The 16,941-nt window shown below is 38.2% G+C and overlaps 1 protein-coding gene across 1 annotated transcript in view; it reads right to left on the reverse strand.

The window, feature by feature from the left end:
* DOCK2 (dedicator of cytokinesis 2) overlaps nt 1-16,941 on the reverse strand; it is a 500,381-nt gene that overhangs the window by 354,034 nt on the left and 129,406 nt on the right. The window contains exons 24-25 of the mRNA XM_069102392.1: nt 15,077-15,147; nt 12,936-13,042 (exon numbers count right to left, since the gene is read on the reverse strand). Coding sequence (XP_068958493.1) covers nt 12,936-13,042; nt 15,077-15,147 — 178 coding nt within the window. The remainder of the gene's footprint in view (nt 1-12,935; nt 13,043-15,076; nt 15,148-16,941) is intronic.

Here is a 16,941-nt window from a genome sequence, read left to right on the forward strand (position 1 = left end):
GGAAGAGGAGGGAGGGAAAGAAACAGATAACAATCATAACTGTAAATGTGAATGGAATGAACTCTCCCATAAAACAGAGACAGATAGAAGAATGGATTAGAAATCATAATCCTACAATATGCTGTTTACAAGAAACACATCTAAAACAGAGGGATACACACAGGGTAAAGGTAAAAGGCTGAAGTAAAATTTATCATGCCTCAGCTAAAGTAAAAAAAAGCAGGGGTAGCAATCCTTATCTCAGATAAAGCAAAAGCAAAAATTGACCTAATTAAAAGAGATAAGGAAGGAAATTATATCCTGTTAAAAGGCACCATCGAGAATGAAGCAATATCATTACTTAACATATATGAACCAAGTGGTTTAGCATCCAAATTCCTAGAGGAGAAGGTAAAGGAATTAGAGGAAGAAATAGATAGCAAAACTATACTAGTAGGAGACATTAATCTCCCCCTCTCTGAACTTGATAAATCTAACCTCAAAATAAACAAGAAAGAAGTTAAAGAGGTGAACAGGATTTTAGAGAGGATAGGTATGATAGATCTCTGGAGAAAACTGAATGGGGATAAAAAGGAATATACTTTCTTCTCAGCGGTTCATGGCACATACTCAAAAACTGACCACGTTCTAGGGCATAAAAACCTCACAATTCTATGCAGTAAGGCAAAAATATTAAATGCATCCTTTTCAGATAACGATGAAATAAAAATAATATGCAATAAATGGCCCTGGAAAGACAGACTAAAAACTAATTGGATATTTAAAAAAAATTTAATCCTAAAGAATTAGTGGGTCAAACAAGAAATTATAGAAACAATCAGTAATTTCATTCAAGAGAATGATAATAATGAGAGAACATACCAAAATCTGTGGGATACATTAAAGGCAGTTCTTAGGGGAAGTTTTATATCCTTTAAATTAGAGAAAAGGGAGCTCAACAAATTGGGCATGCAATTGAAAAACCTAGAAAAAGAACAAATTCAAAATCCCCAATTATATACTAAATTAGAAATATTGAAAACCAAAGGAGAGATTAATAAAATTGAAATTAAGAAAACTATTGAATTAATAAATAAAACTAAGAGCTGATTTTATGAAAAAAACCAACAAAATTGATAGACCCTTAGTCAATATGATAAAAAAAGAAAGAAGAAAACCAAATTATGAGTATCAAAAATAAAAAGGGTGAATCCACCTCCAATGAAGAGGAAATCAAAAGAATAATTAGGAATTATTTTTCCCAGTTATATGTACAAAAATTTGACAACCTTAGGGAAATGGATGAATATTTACAAAAATACAAGTTGCCCAGATTAACTGAAGAGGAATTAAATTACTTAAATAACCCCATCTCAGAAAAAGGAATTGAACAAGCCATCAGTCAACTCCCTAGGGAAAAAATCTCCAGAGCCAGATGGATTTACTAGTGAATTCTATCAAACATTTAAAGAACAAGTGATTCCAATACTCTACAAACTATTTGGGAAAATTAGTGAAGGAGTCCTACCAAATTCTTTTTATGACACAAATATGGTACTGATACCTAAATCAGGAAAAGATAAAACAGAGAAAGAAAATTATAGACCAATCTCCCTCATGAATATAGATGCAAAATTTTTAAATAAAATATTAGCAAAAAAGACTACAGCAATTTATCTCAAGAATAATACACTTTGATCAGGTAGGATTTATTCCAGGAATACAAGGATGGCTTAATATTAGGAAAACCATGAGTATAATTGATCATATCAACAATAAAACTAGCAGAAACCACATGATTATCTCAATAGATGTAGAAAAGGCTTTTGGCAAATTACAACATCCATTCCTATTAAAAACATTAGAATGTATAGGAATAAATGGAGCCTTCCTTAAAATAATAGGTAGCATCTATTTAAAGCCATCAGCAAGTATTATATGTAATGGGGAGAAGCTAGAAGCATTTCACATAAGATCAGGGGTGAAACAAGGGTGTCCACTATCACCCCTCTTATTCAATCTGGTACTAGAAATGTTAGCAGTAGCAATTAGAGAAGAAAAAGAAATCAAAGGAATCAAATTAGCAAAGAAGAGACCAAGCTATCACTCTTTGCAGATGATATGATGATATGCTTCGAGAATCCTAGAGAATCAAGTGAAAAACTACTTGAGACAATAAATAAATTTGGCAAAGTTGCAGGATATAAAATAAACCCACACAAATCATCGGCATTCCTATATATTTCCAATGAAATTCAACAGCAAGAGATAGAAAGAGAAATCCCATTGAAAGTTACTGTAGACATTATAAAATATTTGGGAACCTACCTGCCAAAACAAACCCAGGACTTATATGACCACAACTACAAAACACGTTTCACACAAATAAAGTCAGATCTAACTAATTGGAAAAATATCAATTGCTCGTGGCTGGGTCAAGCTAATATAATAAAAATGACAATTTTACCTAAATTAAATTATATATTTAGTGCCATACCAATTAATTTACCAAAAAACTACTTTATAGAGCTAGAAAAAATAGTAACAAAATTCATTTGGAAGAATAAATGGTCCAGAATATCAAGGGAATTAATGAAAAGAAATGATAGGGAAGGTGGACTAGCTATACCAGATTTCAATCTGTATTATAAAGCAGCAGTCATCAAAACTACTTGGTACTGGCTGAGGAATAGAGGAGTAGATCAATGGAATAGATTAGGCACATGAGATTCAGAAGTTAACGACTATAGTAATCTATTGTTTGATAAACCCCAAGACCCTGGTTTTTTGGGATAAGAACTCACTATTTGACAAAAACTGCTGGGAAAACTGGAATATACTATGGCAGAAACCGGGCATAGGCCATTATCTAACACCATATGCCAAAATCAAGTCTAAATGGGTGCATGATCTAGGTATAAAGATTGACGCTGTAAGCAGTCTCATAAAACAAGGAATAGTTTACCTGTCAGATTTGTGGAGAGGGAAAGACTTTATGACTAAACAAGAATTAGAGAACATTATAAAATGGAAAATGGAAAATTTTGACTACATGAAATTGAAAAGCTTCTGTATAAACAAAGCCAATGTAACCAAGATTAAGAGGGAGGTGGGAAATTGGGAAAGAATCTTTACAACCTATGTCTCTGACAAAGGACTCATTTCTAAAATATACAGAGAATTGAGTCAAATTTATAAGAATACAAGTCATTCCCCAGTTGATAAATGGTCAAAGGATATGAACAGGCAATTTTCAGAGAAAGAAATTAAAGATATCTATAAGCACATGAAGAAATGCTCTAAATCACTATTGATCAGAGAAATGCAAATCAAAACAACTCTGAGATACCACATCTCACCAGTCAGATTGGCTAAGATGACAAAACAGGAAAATGACAAATGCTGGAGAGGATGTGGGCAAATTGGAACACTAATGCATTGCTGGTGGAGTTGTGAACTGATCCAGCCTTTCTGGAGAGCAATCTGCAATTATGCTCAAAGGGCTATACATACTTTCATATCCTTTGACCCAGCAATACCACTTCTAGGGTTACATCCCAAAGAGATCATAGAAGTGGGAGGAAGACCCATATGTACAAAAATGTTTATAGCAGCTCTTTTTGTGGTGGCAAAGAATTGGAAATTAAGGTGGTGCCCATCAATTGGGGAATGGTTGAACAAGTTGTAGTATATGCATGTTATGGAATACTATTGTGCTATAAGAAACGAGAAGCAGACGGTCTTCATATTTACCTGGAGAGGCTTATACGAACTGATGCTGAGTGAGAAAAGTAGAACCAGGGGAAATTTGTACACAATTACAGACACAACATATGTGTGATGACCAACCTTGATAGACTGGACTCTTCTCAGCAATGCAGTGATATGAGTCAATTCCAAAAGACTCATAATGGAGAGAAATGTGTGCATCCAGAGAAAGAACTAGAAAGAACTGAGTTTATATCCCGATGGAAGCAAAATACCTGATCTTTTTCCTTTTCTTGTTTGGTTTTATGTCCTTTTTACCATTTTTCATTCCATCTGATACAATCTGTCTTTATAACCTGACTAATGTATAATATGAAAGTATTTACAGATCCTATACTTGATTATATGCCGCCATGGGGGGGGGGAGGAGAGGAAGGGGGACAAAAGGTGAAACTCAAGGAATTGTGGAATTGAATCCTGTAAACTAAAAGGAAACAAACGAATTAATTAAAAAGAAAAGAAAAATTCTCAAGATGGAAAGGAATCAAAGGTCAGAGCAGATTCACAAAATGAAAAACATATAAATGACAAGTCATAGTGTCATAAACCATAAAAATGGAAAACATGTAACCCAAGCCCTTCCACTTTCCAAATCTCATGTGTCTGAGTCCCTAGCTAGACTGTTGCTATTAGTAAACCCAAAAAAGTTTATCCAGCTGCATAGTTGTCAGGACTGGAGACAATGGAGAAGATGAGAGCAATCTTTAAAAAAACATAGTGAGACATCAAAGGATGAAAAAAGAAAGCCCAAGGCACTAGAAAGAATAGACTATGGGAGCTTACTGAAGCTAGCCACAAGTATGGGTCTCACAATTCACAAAAGTGTTTAAAAACCCACAGGACTCTCTGTTCAACTCAGATAGGTGTGATTGATTCACAGCATAGAGTATAAGCCAATGGGAAGGAGAAATACTCCAGGCATTTTGCACCTCTTCAGTTAGAGAACTATGTGTTAAACACCATGAATATTTGAGGGCTCTGATAAGTACTACAGGTTCCCAAAGTGAGTGATACCACCCCAGGGGGTGCTGGAATGATGGGGGGGCAGTAATAGCCTTGGATGCAATTGAGGGGTGTTGAATAAAAATAAGCAGGTAGTAGAAACATAAGGAAAGAAGAGAAGAAAATTTTGATTAACCATTCATACATGTTTCATTTATTGTATAACAGAGTTAGTGATAATAATTACATTATTTTCTAAATAAAGACACAAAATGCAACTTATAACCAATCAGTGATCAAATCTACCAACAAGTCTTAACAAGTTTACAGGAGAGCATGTTGTGTATTATTGGAAGTCCAGCAGGCATCTGTAGGAATACGTACGTGTAATGATGCAATATTGTCATCAAAATTTCAATGCATGAAAAACTCCCACAAATTTACAACAAATTATTAAATTTAAGATGTGTCATTTAAAAATATTTTTGATATTTTTGAAATGATGCAAATTAAAGGGTTAATAAAAGATAGATGGGGCAGCACTGAGTAATTTATTTTTAAAGGAGGCAGTTTGGGAACTTCTGTACTAGACCACTGAAAACAGAACAGAATGAACTTTGGTGATGCCCTGCAGTAGCAAAGGTGAGAGCTAGAGAATCCACCTCCTTTCTTTATTAAAAAAAAATTAAAGATTGAGTCCAGATCTCTCCCAGGCTGGAAGTGCAAGAGCTACTTATGAGCTGATTGCACTAGTGATCCACATGGGAGCTTTGACTGGCTCTATTTCCAGTCTGGGTTGGTTTGCACCCTCTTTAGGCAACCAGTTGGCTTCAGTTCCCAATGACACTATGGTAGTTCTGATATTAGTGTGGATACCTAATGGGCTTAGCCCACTGTAGCTCAGAATTTTTGAGTTCAAGGGATCGCCTCATCCTCTCTGGGAGCTGGTATAATGAGCACATACCACCACACCTCCATGCTCATCTGGTTTGATCATTTAAAGAGACATATTTTTAGAAATATGGACATTGTGAAGTCTCATTAATTAATTGCTGTTGTTCAGTCATTTCTGATTCTCATCTGACTTCTTGTGATCCCACCTGGGGTATTCTCAGCAAAGATACTAGAGTGGTTTGCCATTTCTTTCTCTAGCTCATTTTATAAATGAGGAAACTGAGGCAAACAGATTTAAGTGACTTGCCGAGGGTCTTCCAGGTAATTAATGTCTGACGCTAGATTTGAACTCAAGCCTGACTTCAAGACTGACACTCTATTCATTGAACCACCTAGCTGCCCTCATTAATTCAGACTTCACTAATTCAGCATTTAAGATAGTCCAGAAAGATACCAGCAGAGCTAATGTTTATCTCTGTGTCTCCAAATAAATAAGCAAAGAAGAGTCCAAGGTGGTTACTTAAGGGAACAAATTGTTTCTAACCACTTTAGAAACCCTATTTACATAGAGACAATGGCTAAGCTAATTACAAATTATTTATTCATTAAAGCAGGTTCCCTAAGGATCTCTACTTGGCAATACTTGGGCAGCCTACTTTAGTTGAGATATGTACTTGAAAAGAATAAAAATGGCTTTTTTTCCCCTTTAAAATACAGTACTTTCTAATTTGGGCTATTTCCTAATACAAACTTGCCTCCTCTAAAATTAATATGACTGAAGTTTTGCTGTATTTAAAACTCAGGAATAAACCAGGACTGCTGAGGAGTCACTGACCACCTGTCCTAAAATTCTCATAGTCTCCATTTGGTTCTCCCCAGCCCAGGGGATGTGGCCCTAGTGACAGAATTAGTAAAAGTTCTACAAGCTTAGAATTGACACAGCATGTCAATTCCACGAAGATGCCAGCTTTCCATCTGTCCTTGATGCTTAAGCCTGGACCCATGACGATTATGGCAGTTCTATATAATGAGAGGAGCCAAGCCGGTCTTGCTCTCTGCAGCCCTCCTCAACACCATATGTAGTGAGAGTTGTCCTTGTCTGTGCCTAGGACATGACTGAATTCATTTCTAACCAACTCATCGCCTAAAATATGGGGGAGATGACAGTCAGTAAGTAGTACAAGGTCCAGCCAGGATAAAAAGGGGCAGGAATGTTCTAAAGTGTCCGAGTTAAGCCACTCACTCAGCTTGACTAAGAAAGTCAAGTATCTCACTTTAAGAATGCCTCTGAGATGTCCCACTCCCTTTTCTCTGTTACCGAGACTTAATAGGATTACATCCTAATCATCACATACACAAAACCACAGAAGCCTTGGCCATACATATGCATTTGAATGAATCTGTTCCACACCTGCATAAGCAATCTGGAAATTACCTGCATGAATATTAAAACTAGAAGCAAAAATACTGTCCTTTTCTCAGTCTCCCTGGACCCTTAAACTCTAGGAATGGAATCGAAATAGCAATTTTGGATGCGCAATGTTAATCAGGGCCCACTCCCAAAATAACACTTCACAGGTGATAGTCCCACATATTTCTGTGATTAACTAGGCACATTATATATATATAACAAGAGTCCTGGGGAAAGATACCTACTTTACTATTTGACAAAATGAGAATTAGGGGAGGAATGGCCCATGGTTCTCTACACCCCAGACTTCTTATCTGCTCCTCAGATTCTTCAGTCCCCTTTTCCTTGCCACCACCAAGAGAGAGAGGAGAGCTCAAAAATTTCAGAGGTGAGAGAAAGACTATTTCCAGGTGCAGACACCTGATTTATCATCACCTACCTAGCCGTGGCAATATGATCGGGAGATTTCAGGTTACTAGGGCTAGGACTAAAAAGTTTGTGGCACTCAAACCCCAGTCCCATTCTTTTGTAAAAAGAATTAATGTATTCTGAGTGTCCAAGGTTGATAAAGGAACACTAGGAAAGAGATTTGGAGGATGTGGTATTTCTATCCCTCTAATTCACCTTACATCCAAACCCAATCTAAACTCTTTCTTGGGCATCATTAATGAAATGAACGAAATGAGGGCAAATAGAATAATGTATGTAAAGGGCTTTGCAAAACATAAGGTGCTATATAAATGCCAATTATTATCGTTTCTTCCTCCATTTAAACAAAATTTTGTCAGAGAATCACAGCTGTTGAGGAACTATGAATTAGGATATTAATTCTTTGAGAGGGGTGACTGTTTTTGCCTTTCATTGTCTCCACAAAACCTGACACATAATAGATGTTTAATAAATGCTTGTTGATTCCATTTGACTTGGCATCATGGACCCATTTGACAGTCTGGTGAAGCCTATGGACACTTTTGCAGAATGATGTTTTAAAATATATGAGATTACAAAGGAAATCAATTATATTGAAATAATATTATAAAAAATAATGAAGCTCTAAAGCTAGCAGAGACCTCAGAGCCTAGAGGGGCTCCCAGTCCAACTCTCTCACTTTACAGATGAGCAAATGAGGATTGGGCAGATTGTGATTTGACCAAGATCCTATAGGTATTGAATAGACAGACAGCAAAATAAAACATTTATTCGGCACATACTCTATGCAGGTCCCTCTACAAGTGCTAAGTGTACAAATACATCCAAGGAAGCAAGACAAGCTGTGCCTTCAAGGAGATAACATTCTAAAGGGGGAAGATAGCACATGAAGGGGAGCTAGAAAGCAGAAGTGGGGGAGGGAAGGTAGTAGCATCATAAGTATCAGAAATGAGATTCAAACCCTTATCCTCCTACTCCATGGCCAGTTCCCTTTCCACTCTACTATAGAGGCAACCACACTGGCATACCCAGGATGATTGCTAGCACAGTTCTTAGATTTGCTTTACTAGGAAAGATAGTTGTTTAAGGAGTCAACAATCTTTTTTAATCACATTCACTAGTTCAGAGAAAAAGTCAGCACCCTCAACTTTAAAGAAAATTCAAACAGAGAATATACAAGCAGAGAAACAGAGACCAACAGACTGCCAGAATCGACTATACATTTTACATATATCCCTGGGAAAGGGGCAGGGGGAAGCCAAGGTGGCCGTGTAGAAGCAGGAAAACTCCCTGTGTTCCCCCCATAACCACCTCAAATACCTATAAAAAATAACTCTAAACAAACTCTAGGGCTACAGAACCCACAAAGTGACAGAGAGAAACAAATCTCCTGCTGAAGACAGCCTGGCAGGTGGACAGAAAGGGTTCATTGCAGTCTGCTGGGAGCAGAGCCCAGCCCCATCTGAGACAGAGGTTTTAGCCTCAGGGTGGCCCTGACTAGCCACCATCTGGATGGACTTCAGGAGAGTAGATCACCATCAGCTATGGTGATTTCCAGAATTATCAACCTATAAATGCCAAAGACAAAGTGAAAGGTCAGTGTAGACTTTGGGAAGAGGGAGTCCGGGAGTGTGGTCTGGCCTCTGCCCCCTGATGGGAGAAATGGCTGAGGCACAGTGGCCACAGCCACATGGCTACTTCAGCACTCTTGGCCTACAGATTGTAGGGGGACCAAGCAACCATTCTGAGAGGTAATTGCTCTTGCTTTAACCTGCTTGGATCTGGATTGCTGTCTACGATGGAGGTCCTAGGGTGTGTGACCAGTGAACCAGAGCTTGTGGAGGCTTCAGAGAGGGCAGCCAACTAATAGCTCTGGCAGCTGTGAAAACCCCAGTAATTTGGGACAAAGCTCTCCTCTCTGAAATCAGAGTTCTACTGTGGCGTAATTGAGTGGCAACATGAGCAAGCAAAGGAAGTAAAACAAGCACAGCAATCCGACTTTGGATTCTTTTTGGGGGGACAAAAAGGATCAAAGCATGTAACAGAAGGAAAACAACAAAGTCAGAACTCCTGCACCAAAAGCTTCTAAGAAAAATGAGAACTGCTTATAGGCCATAGAGGAGCTTAAGAAGTATTTTGAAAACCAAATAAGAGGAGTGGAGGAAAAATTGGGAAGAGATGAGAATGATGCAAGAAAATCATGAAAAGAGAGTCAACAACCTGACTGGAGAAAATAACACCTTAAAAAATAGACTAACCCAAATGGCAAAAGAGGCTCAAAAAGCCAATGAGGAGAAGAATGCCTGAAAAAGCTGAATTTGCCAAATGGAAAAAGAATCTCAAAAGCTCACTGAAGAGAATCATTCCTTCAGAATTAGATTGGAGGAAATGGAAGCTAATGACTTCATGAGAAGTCAAGATACTATTAAACAGATCCAAACAAATGAAAAAATAGAAGGCAATGTGAAATATCTCCTTGGGAAAACCACTGACCTGGAAAATAGATCCAGGAGAGATAATTTAAAAATTATTAGACTACTTAAAAGCCATGATCAAAAAAAGAACCTAGAAATCATCCTTCAACAAATTCTTGAGGAAAATTGCCCTGATGCTTTAGAACCAAAGGGCAAGTTAGAATTGAAAGAATTGAAAAAAATCCACCAATCACCTCCTGAAAAAGATCCCAAAAATAAAACTCCTAGGAATATTATAGCCAGGTTCTAGAGTTCCCAGATCAAGGAGAAAATATTACAAGCAGCCAAGAAGAAACTATTTGAATATTGTGGAAATACAATCAGGATAACACAAGACCTGGCAGCTTCTACATTGAGAGATTGAAGGGTTTGGATATGATCTTCTGGAGGTCAAAGGAGCTGGGATTAAAACCACGAATCACCTACCCAGCAAAACTGAGTATCCTTTTTCAGGGGAAAATATGATCGTTCAATGAAATAGAGGACTTTCAAGCACTCTTGATGAAAAAACCAGAGTTGTATAGAAAATCTGACACTCAGATACAAGAAACATGAGAAAGTAAACAGGGAAAAGAAATCATAATGAACTTATCAGAGTTGAACTATTTATATTCCTACATGGAAAAACGATAATTGTAATTTATGAAACATTTCTCAGTATGAGAATAGTTGAAGGGAATATAAATGTGTGTGTATGTGTATATATATATACATATATATGTCTATATAGGAGGGTATATGGGCATATGAATCCATATGTGAGTGTATGTATACATGTGTACAAGTATACATAGACAGAGGGCACAGAATCAATTGAATAGGAAAGGATAATACTTAAAAGGTGAAATTGTGAAGTGAGAGAGGAATATAATGAGAGGAGATGGGGAGAGACAGAATGGGGTAAATTATCTCATATAGAAGAGGTAAGGGAAAACTGTTACAATGAAGGGGAAGAACAGGAAGGCAAAAGGGAATGGGCCAACCTTACTATCATTGAATTTGGCTTAGGGAGGGAATGACATACACACTAAATAGGGTATCTCACCCTACAGGAGAGTAGGGGGGAAGGTGATGAGAGGGAGATGATGGAGGGGAGGGCAGGTTGGGGGGAAGGAAGTTAGAAGCACACACTTTTGGAAAGGGACAGGGTCAAAGTAGAGAATAGAACAAGTGAAAGGGTGGGATAGGATGGAGGGAAATATAGTGAGTCTTTCACAATATAACCACTATAGAAATGTTTTGCGTAGCTACACATGTACAACCATGTACAAGCTATATTGAATTGCCTATCTTCCCAATAAGAGTGGGTGATGAGGGAGGAAGGGAAAGAATCTGGAATTCAAAGTTTTAAAATCAAATGTTTAAAACATATATAATTTTTTTTTACATGCAACTGAGAAGTAAGATATACAGGCACCGGGGCATAGAGATCCATCTTGCCCTACTGGAAAGTAGAAGGGGAGATGGGGGAGGATATAGGAGAGAGCAGATTGGGGGAGGGGGTATACAGTGGGATCACTGTTTTGGGGTGATGGGTAGGGGAAAGACAGGGAAAAATTTGTAACTCAAAATCTTGTGGAAATGATGTAAACTAAAAATAAACATAAAATTTAATTTTAAAATAAAAAAAAATTAAATTAAAACACATACATTCCTGGATGGAGAGAGCCTCTACATTTGAGCAGTCTAGGAGCTCTAAACATACAGCCACTCAGAATCTCGACCAGGAAATCACAAGACCCTTCTCATAAGAGAGCACCCAAAGCAAAATATCAGTTCAGAGTATATATGCACTTCTCAGAGCCAGAAGGCACCACAACCCTCCTGATTAGAAATTAGCAAAAGGTGTGAAAACCTTCCTACAAGCAAGCCTTCCCTAAACAAGCTTCCCTTAAGGCCTATTAATGTGCAGGGAAGATCTTAAATCCCATTAACATTACATCTATCGCATTGCTTCTTTGATATATATGTGCAGATATACACTTGGAGATATTGGGGATTCAGTTCTAGACCATGATAATAAAGAACCACTGAGGGATGCTAAGGCTGCTCACTGATCTGGGTGGTGGCTGCTGAAGGTTGGGGAGTCTGTGGCAATTTCTTAAAACAAGATAACAATGAAGTTTTCCATATCAATCGATTGTTTCACAAAAGATTTCTCTGTCACACTGTTTGATAGCTGTTTTATGTGATGATGTTTGATTGCATTCTACCCCAAAATTAGAGTCAATAGTCTCAAACCCTGCAGCTATTTTATCAACTAAGTTTAGGCAATATCCTTCAATATTGTTGTGTCTCAAGGAATAGGGAGGCTGGAGGAAAGAGAGAGATATGGAGGAAAAGTCAGCCATTGCAGCAGTCAGAACACACACAATACTTAACAATTAAGTTCAACACCTAATATGGTGGTTCATTGTGCCCCAAAGCAATTACAATAGTAACATCCCAGATCATGGACCACAGATCACCATAAGAGATATAATACTGATGGGAAAAGTTAGAAATATCTTGAGAATTACTAAAATGTGACATAGAGGCACTACAAGAGAATATGCTGTTGGAAAAATGGCATCAATAGACGTGCTCAATGCAGGCTTGTCACAAACTATCAATTTGTTAATAAATAATAATTATATTGCTTGTGAAGCCCAATAAAATGAGGTATGCCTGTACATATGTCCAAATAGTGGGAGGAAGTACAAGACTGAATCACAAAATAATAATTTTTTTAAAAAGAAATTGTGAATAAAACTCACTTGAGTCATCTAAAATAATTGATTCCAAACTCTTACCCTCCTCTTTACTTTTCCTGCAGAAAAAAAAGGAAGCTTAATGCAAGCCACAAGCCCTCATAAAAAACAATTTAGTTTGGGTATCTCTGCCTTGTCAGTTCCTCTTTATGCTTATGAATCTCTGGAGAGTTACCATGGAAGAGACATTTTAATTATCCACCACAATGCCAGGTGCTGCTGGATCGTTCCATAGCATATCTGCAGCCTTCATGAGGAGCTTGCTTCTGAAGGACAGTCTGGCCTTACCTTGCTTTTTGAAGAGATTGCTCCGGACGATCTCATTCATGGACTGGACCTTTTGCTTTTGAAGTTTGACTGGTGGGATGCAAGTGTAAAATTCATAGAGGAGTTGGCTGTAGGCAGGAAACAAGAGTCCCCAGATCAAATCTTAATCAACTTGATAATCAATGTCAATCATGAGTGGGGGTTGGGAGGGTGGCACTGCAGGGGGAGGAGCAGGCCTGTGATTTATGGCTATAGGGAGTACCCCCATGAGAAACTTCCCTCTACTAATATAGTTCCACACCATCCCTGAAACTTAGGATCACTGAGAGGTTATGTACCAGCATTCATAAAGTTTTACAGAATACTGCTCCCTCGTTTTATCCCAACAACTCTAGTTGGTATTGTTTTTGTTATTGCTGTGCAGTCATTTCAGTTGTGTCCAACTATTTGTGACCTCTTGGGGTTTTCTTGGTAAAGACACTAGAATGGTTTGTCATTTCCTTCTCCAGCTCATTCTTGCAGATGAGGAAACTGAAGCAAACAGGGTTAAATGACTTACCCAGGGTTTCACAACTAAGTGTCTGAGGCTGGATTTAAACTCAAGCCCTCCTGACTCCAGGACCAGCACTCTATCCACTGCACAATCCGGCTGCCAGCTGGTGAAATGGATAGACGGCTGGCTCTGGAGTCAAGAAGACTCATCTTTGGGAGTTCAAATTGAGCCTCTTACACTGACTAGCTGTGTGATCCTGGGCAAGTCACTTCACCCTGTTGGCCTCAGTTTCCTCATATATAAAATGAGCTGGAGAAGGAAATGGCAAACCACTCCAGTATCTCTGCCAAGGAAACTCCAAAAGCATCACAAAGAGTTGGCACTATTATTATTCCCATTTCACAGATGAGGAAGGTGAGGCAGACAGAAGTTAAATGACTTGTCAAACAGCTAGTGTATGATTTGATCTGAATTTGAAGTGATTTGAATTCAGGTCATCCTCACTCTATGTCAAGCATTCTCCTTAATACAAGTGAGTTGCCCAGAGTCAAGCCAATATGTGTTTGAGGCAAGATTTGAATATAGGTCTTCCTCACTGCAGTTATAGCACTCCCTCTAATGCAAGTGACTTGCACAGGGTCACATAGTCCGTGTGAGAGGAAGGAATTGACTTCTAGCCTTTCCAACTCCAACCCCAGCTCTTTCCATTCATTATTCCATATCACCTCTCTAAATGGTGCTAAAGATTGGATGCTAAAGATGACAGAGATGCTAAAATTGTTTTAAAATAGAAAAAAAAAAGTCTTGCATTATGCTCCTAGTTCCAGATATCAGTCACAGTCTGACACTGTCATTTGACCCTGATATATTGATGTTGTTTTGGTGCTCTTTGAGTAAGGACAACAACCAACCAAGCCCTTTCAGATACCAGGGAACAAGGTGATCAATTGTAGGAAAGGCATCAACATGAATAAGTACAGGGAGTTTCCTCACCTGGGAGACCCTTATACCAATAAGACCACTGGTCTAGTCCTTACCCCCTAACCCTATATTATTACTGCATTTATTAGCTTCCCCCAACAAGTGTTATCTATCCTTCATAAGCTGTCACCCTGGAAACTCAAACTATGAAACACTCCTAAGAGAACGAGGAACAGGTCATGTTGAGCCCAAATTTCTTACCACAGTTAAAATAATGTGCTAATTGGCTTTACTCATTTTGTGAAGCAGAAAGAGATTGAGAGGGACCCTGCTTTGATGACCTCTACCATGCTCACTCATTGACCAGACACAAATATAAGTTTTCTCTAAGGCTTTGTGAGCAGCTTATGAGGCAAAGAATGGGAGCCTCCCACAGGCAAAAGTTTAGTTCCAAAAGGGAGGTAATGAGCTACACAACAGAATATCAACCCACCTTCAGAAGCAGCACTTCATGCTAAGTAATTTTTGCATACCAAGGTGAGCACAAGAATTCCATTTCTTACCCAAGTCCTGGCACAAGAAAATGTGCCATGTTCCCATTGCCCAGCTAATACTCCCCTTTAAAAGTTATTGGGGATGTGCCCCTGCATTGTGTGAGCTAATCACAGCATTCTTCAGAAGACTTTCCCCTCCTTCAGCACTCCTGGTTTCCCCAGGGAACTGAGGACAATTCATACCATGGGCTCACCTGAGTAACTTAGCATCAAAGACAGTTTCCACATCATGGAGAACAGATGGGATATATTTCAAAGCAGCCACCTGGAATAAGAATGAAATTAACATGAGAGATGCCCCCATTTCAGGGGTAGGTGTTGGTATTAAGGATATTTTGCTAAATAATACAGATGGTGTGAGATGATTCCTGCATTATATGAACTATTCCAATAAGACATGGTCCTGCATCACTAACCAAGAATATAAAGTTATTCCTTCCACATTGCAGGGGTTAGGAGCATGGTGCCCCATGATCTGGAAAATGAGTTAAATTTTTTTGGCCCTTCCTTCATACCAGAGAAATCTGAATTTTTCCTTTTTACTTTACGGGGTGTTTACAGTATTATTGTAAAATTGGGGTTGATATTATACAATGCTATACATTTTTTTGCATTTCTGAGTTTCTAAACTTTTTTTTCTGTGTCATCTGCTGGCCTTGTGTCAGGTGCAGCTTCTACAAAAATCCCCCCAAATTGCCATTTAATTTCTTATACCAATCCACTATCTATCTAAATCACAATAGGTGGAATCATGATGTAGAAGGGATAACTGAACACAAATACACACACATACACATATAAAATAAAAATACTTATACATACAATTCTTTATATAGAAAGGTAAGATAAGTGATTCAAGGAACACGTCCCTTTTTTTTCTTTGTTTCACTAACAGCAAGGATCGCTACATTGAGTCACATTTAATTCTTCTGCCTATGCCTTCCCTTGTGAACAGCAGGGGACAATTCTGAGAGCCCTGGACAGTGTCTGATGATTAAAGCTGTCTGAAAATGGAATGTGCTGTATGCATCAGGCAGGTGGTTAAATTAGATGGCCCCTAAGGTCTTTTCCACCTCTAGGACTCCAATATTTTAAGATTCATAAGATCCCCTATTATTTTTTCAATATGCATTTTCAATAGAATTATCAAAGAAACTGTTAACAAGATAAGCAGAGTGGAAATTGAATGTGAAGTGTTGTTTTTGGTTTCGGTTTTGCAAATTTCACACCTATAATTTACTTGGGAGGCCTTTGTAGGTGAAACTAAATGCAAAAGGCCTACTTTAAAAATTAACTAAAAAAAAGATTTGACATTTAAAACAAAAGATGCATAGGACTGTAGATTTAAAGTTGGATTAGATAACATCTAATCTAACCCCTTTATTTTGTAAGTGGGGAAACTGAGGTCCCCAGTAAGTGCCCTGCCTGAGGTCACAAAGATAAGAAAGTGAGAAGCAGACCTGTTAATTGAACTCAGGTCCTCTGACTCCAAATCCCACCTTCTTTCCATTAAAACTTGCTGCTTGCCCTCAGCTTCCTCTTCAGAAAAATGAGGGGGTTAGATGGTCACCTCGAGGGTCTCTTCTGGCTCTATCCATAATAATACCTCACATTTACATGGTGTTGAAGGTTCACAAAGCTCTTTACATATATTATTGCATTTAATCCTCACAACAACCCTGTGAAGCAGGTGCTATCATTATCCCAACTTCACAGAGGAGTCAGTCAAGTCAATAAGCTTTTACTAAGCATCTGCTCTGTGTTAGGCACCATGCTAAGTGCCAGGGATACAGAGAAAGGCAATAGACAGTCCCTGCCCTCAAGAAGCTCACAATCTAATAGGGGAAATGACATGCAAACAACTATGTATAAGCAAGCTACACATAGCATATATAGGAAATAAACAACAGAGGGAAAGCACTAAAATCAAAAGGAATTGGGATTTGAAATCAGGTCTTCCTGAGTTCAGGACTAGTTACCTCTAATCAACATGAATAGATAAGTAGGTAGATGATAGATAGATAGATAGATAGATAGATAGATAGATAGATAGATAGAT

The sequence above is a fragment of the Petaurus breviceps genome, unplaced genomic scaffold (genome assembly GCF_028583685.1).
Source record: "Petaurus breviceps papuanus isolate PSGF00001 unplaced genomic scaffold, PetGlider_PUasm1.0 551, whole genome shotgun sequence".
Taxonomy (NCBI): Eukaryota; Metazoa; Chordata; class Mammalia; order Diprotodontia; family Petauridae; genus Petaurus; species Petaurus breviceps.